The following is a 4,619-nucleotide window of genomic DNA, read 5'->3' as shown; positions in this document are numbered from 1 at the left end:
AAATGTGTTTTTCATGTTCTGTTACATTACATTACACATGATTTTTGATTTTCATGGGAATGCTTTTGGATGCTTTTAATTGTTTTAGTTTTTATTTGTTGCTGCAACAGTCTTTATGGGTGACAAAATCTAGGTGTTTGGCTGTTACCGTTCATAATGCTGGCTTTACAAGAAACCAAACGGCTGTATAAATTTGATGGAAACTCAAAGTGTAATGCAGTACAGTTTAACTTCAATATGAACCACTGCCTACAAAACAGTGAGTCAAAATCTTTAAGAAATGTTAAGACTTAAACATAACTTTGAAGATCAAATATATTTATCTAGTTGTACAAAAAAAATTGGAAACTGAATGTTTAGCTTGATACTATGCTCCAACTGGCTCAGGTCATCCCTAAATGCATTGTTACATGTTGGTTTTGTTTTAATGGAGCAGAAATCAAAACATTCCTCAAAGTAATTTGGTGTAAATGTTGCTTTGTTTTTTTTAATTGTGCCTACTTTCATTGTTTCATTTGTTAACTTTTTTTCTTTCTCTTTGTCCTTCTTCCATTGCTGCCTTTTACCACCAATGCATGAAATCACATGGCTTGTTTTAAACGCATTCAACATTTCTTACAAAAATGTCTGCTGGGCTGACTGTAAATGGTACTCAGCTGGTTTTATTAAGTCTCCTCTGTCTCAGATAAAGCTGATCAACAACAGTGCAGAATTGCATTGTGAAGTGATAGGGAACCCTATCCCTGAGGTGCAGTGGTGGTTTGTAGGGGGTGAGGAGCCCAACGAGAGCTTCACCCAGCTCTTTGATGGGGCACGATATGACCGTGTGCGTGTAAACGCCACATATATAGCTCATGCCACTAGCACCATTCACATCACTAGCCTCACTCTCAATGACTCAGGCACATATGAGTGCCGTGCTTCCAATGACCCTGACCGCAATGAACTGAAGAAGACTCCCAAAATCAAGTGGCTCCGCTCGCAGGCAAATGTTATTGTGATTGAAAGTGAGTGGCAGTGGAAGCATGAGGAGACGCTGGTCCAAGTCGATTGACCTTTATCTCCTCATTAGTGTAGTTCTAGACATTCAACTCCATTACGTTCAGTTCTCATGCTTCCCAGTCTAATACCTTTTCCATCCTGTTCCCCCAATACATTGTCCCTACCTTCTCCAAGGTTGTTTTGTAGTAGAATGTGAATCTGGCTATGCATTGTGGCTGAGTCCCTCCCTAATCTTGTACCACTTGACACAGAACGTGTCTTTAATCTAATGCCTTTTTTTCTCCCCTTGTTTCTTGCATGTAATACTGGTCATAAGGTTGGAAATTTGCAAATGGCTCCTGCAGGAAGATTTTTATATACAAATGGAATGAATATTTAATCACATAAAAACAAAAAAATGTCTGTCAGATTATCTGATTAGTATTGCTGCTTAGATATTTATTTTGCTAGTATTGTCCTTATTAATTGATATAACAATAGCAATACCCCTTTTGTTTTATGCTTGTAGACCATTTCTGTGATCTAGCCTACTAAACTGTAGGCACAGAAGATCACATCTAATTGATTTTAAATGGATTTTCAGTCATGGGGCATCTTTTGGCCTTGTGGTCCAGTATTCCTATTTACATTTAATCAGTTTGTTCAACTGATTAAAGCAAAAATTTACCATGTGATTGGTAGTGTCATCCCCGCCTTGTTGCTTCTTCTGCATGTGTTTATTAAATTTTCTTGTCCCCCATGACCCTGTATAGATTACTATATTAGCATTCCAGTCCAAGTCAAACTTCCCTCCATTCTGCAGTTGGTGGGACAGATCTCCCCTTTTTGGGAGGTCTTCCCACCTTTCTTAGAAAGGTCTGTGCATTTGTACAGAACTTGTGCCCAAGTCTCACTGTTTTCTGTTCAAAATTGATTTCTCACAAATTATTTTTAAACTGGGTAAGATGACACTATCCAAAGGACTTGGGTGTAAATTCTTCCTTCTGATTGACCATTCAACACTCAACAGTTGGTTCTTATTATTGCTTATGTCCTCAGCCATATTTACCATAAGAATAATTTAGAAACAAAGTGCTGTGATTCCATAGTTGATCATGGGTATCACTATCAAATCATTAATTTGTGACGACAGCTGTTGAGTGTTGTGAGAAGAAATGTAAATTAGACTATAGCTAAAACATATTGTTTCAAGCCAAGTAGGTTGTTAAAACAGCTGTTTGTCAACAAGGTGAAATTTTAGAAAAGGATAACCTTTCCCCTTCTCCCCTTCTGTTTATTTGAAGCCTCAAAGATCATTACTGATCCTCTTGAGGTCCGCAACCAGACCTCTGCTGTTCTCAGCTGTAACTTGACAGACCCCACCCTTCACATTAAGGGATCGCACTGGCTGCATGATGGCAAACTCCTTGAAGATTCAAAGTCCACCAGTTCCCAACTATTCACAGTCCTCCGGTAAGTAGCTGCACCCAAACCAAGTGAGACGTATGGGCAGATCTGCCCTACAGTTACTGTGGCACAATACAGTCAGGGGAAAAAAATTATTTGATCATCACAATTCATTAGGACACCATGAATGAAGGCCCAGCTGGGGCCTTGACAATGACTTTACTTATAGCAACTAAGGACACATACAGTCAGGGAAAAAATTATTTGAACCCCAGCTGATTTTGTAAGTTTGCCCACTAACAAAGAAATGATTAGTCTACAATTTCAATGGTAGGTTTATGTGAACAGTGAGAGACACAACAACAAAAAAATCCAGAAAAATTACAAAAAAAGTTATAAAGTAATTTGCATTTTCATGAACGAAATAAGTATTTGATCCCTTTGCAAAACGTGCTTTAGTACTTGGTGGCAAAACCTTTGTTGGCAATCACAGAGGTCAGACGTTTCTTGTAGTTGGCCACAAGGTTTGCACACATCTCAGGGGGGATTTTGACCCACTCCTCTTTGCAGATCCTCTCCAAGTCATTAATGTTTCGTGGCTGATGTTTGGCAACTCGAACCTTCAGCTCCCTCCACAGATTTTCTATGGGATTAAGGTCTGGAGACTGACTAGGCCACTCCATGACCTTAATATGCTTCTTCTTGAGGCAATCCTTTGTTGCCTTGGCTGTGTGTTTTGGATCATTGTCATGCTGGAATACCCAACCACGACCCACTTTCAATGCCCTGGCAATTATATTAGAAAACACGTACATAAGTTTGAGACCTTTAAGAGCTCCGGTTTAGATGAATGCCTTCAGCTTCCACCACATACGGAGAAATTAATCTCTTGAATCTACTCAAGCCTGATGTCTCTGAGTCCAGCAAGCACCTCTCCAATAAAGTCTAAATGGGAGCAGGAAATGGGTAATAAAATTTCAGATACATATTGGGAGACAAGCCTGGAAAATATCTATAGGTGCTCTTATAATGCGAGGTATATTTTAATCCAATTTAAGATTCTGCACCGCCTTCATTTCTCTAAAGAACAATTACACAAAATCTATCCTGAGGTATTTCCCATATGTGATAAGTGTTCCTCTGCAGAAGATACGTTAAGCCACAGTTTTGAGGGAGATTGGCAGTTAATTTATGTTTCTTCCATTTGCGAATAATCGCACCAACTGTTGTCACCTTCTCACCCAGCTGCTTGGCGATGGTCTTGTAGCCCATTCCAGCCTTGTGTAGGTCCACAATCTTGTCCCTGACATCCTTGGAAAGCTCTTTGGTCTTGGCCATGGTGAAGAGTTTGGAATCTGGATTGATTGATTGCTTCTGTGGACAGGTCTCTTTTATACAGGTAACGAGCTGAGAGGGCTCCCAATGTCAGCTCGTTACCTGTATAAAATACACCTGGGAGCCAGAGATCTTGCTGACTGATAGAGGATCAAATACTTATTTCATTCAAGAAAATGCTAATTAATGTATAACTTTTTTTGTAATGCATTTTTCTGGATTTTTTTGTTATTGTCTCTCACTGTTCACATAAACCTACCATTGAAATTGTAGACTGATCATTTCTTTGTTAGTGGGCAAACTTACAAAATCAGCTGGGGTTCAAATTTTTTTCCCTGACTGTATATCATTCTCTGATGGTAATATAAATGCCATTTGCTTTGAATCTGGTAATGGGTATGTGCTTTGCTCCAACTGCTGTTAAAGCAGAAGAATTAATCTCTGTTTTGGATGTTAGATTAGCGGCACTGAATGAACCATCTGAGATAATAAGCTATATTTTAACACTTTTACTGTGGGCTGAAAGACACTTAACCATGTTTTGCTGTTGCCCCTTATTTCCTGTCTTCTGTAGTTTGATTCTTTTTCTTTCCCCTGTTTCTTACTCTGTGATATTACTATATTTATCCTGCAATGTTCTGTGCCTGGCACTTTGCCTTTTGCTTATCCGTTTTATCCTTCCCTCTCTCACTTTCCTCCTTTCCTGTGCCTCCATTAGCAGTAGAGCTAGGGGTGCCATTCGGGCATTCATTGCTCTTGATTAGCAGAAAGATGAACTGTGTAGACGTGCAGCTTTGCCAGTAGTCTTGGCAGCAGGGATAAGCGCTCCTAGCGGTGTGATCACTTGCCCTGACCTTAATTCCCCATTTTGGGGGGGGGGGGGGGGGAACGCGACA

At 39.7% G+C, this 4,619-nt stretch overlaps 1 protein-coding gene across 2 annotated transcripts in view; it reads left to right on the top strand.

The window, feature by feature from the left end:
* The window catches only part of bsg (basigin), a 15,232-nt gene that overhangs the window by 4,698 nt on the left and 5,915 nt on the right, over positions 1-4,619 (top strand). For both annotated transcript variants that reach the window (XM_020612261.1, XM_020612259.1), the window contains exon 2: positions 2,286-2,454. In XM_020612261.1, coding sequence (XP_020467917.1) covers positions 2,286-2,454 — 169 coding nt within the window. The remainder of the gene's footprint in view (positions 1-2,285; positions 2,455-4,619) is intronic.

This window comes from Monopterus albus, unplaced genomic scaffold (assembly GCF_001952655.1).
Source record: "Monopterus albus unplaced genomic scaffold, M_albus_1.0 scaffold122.1, whole genome shotgun sequence".
In the NCBI taxonomy this organism is placed as follows: Eukaryota; Metazoa; Chordata; class Actinopteri; order Synbranchiformes; family Synbranchidae; genus Monopterus; species Monopterus albus.
This window is presented reverse-complemented; position numbering and strand designations above follow the sequence as displayed.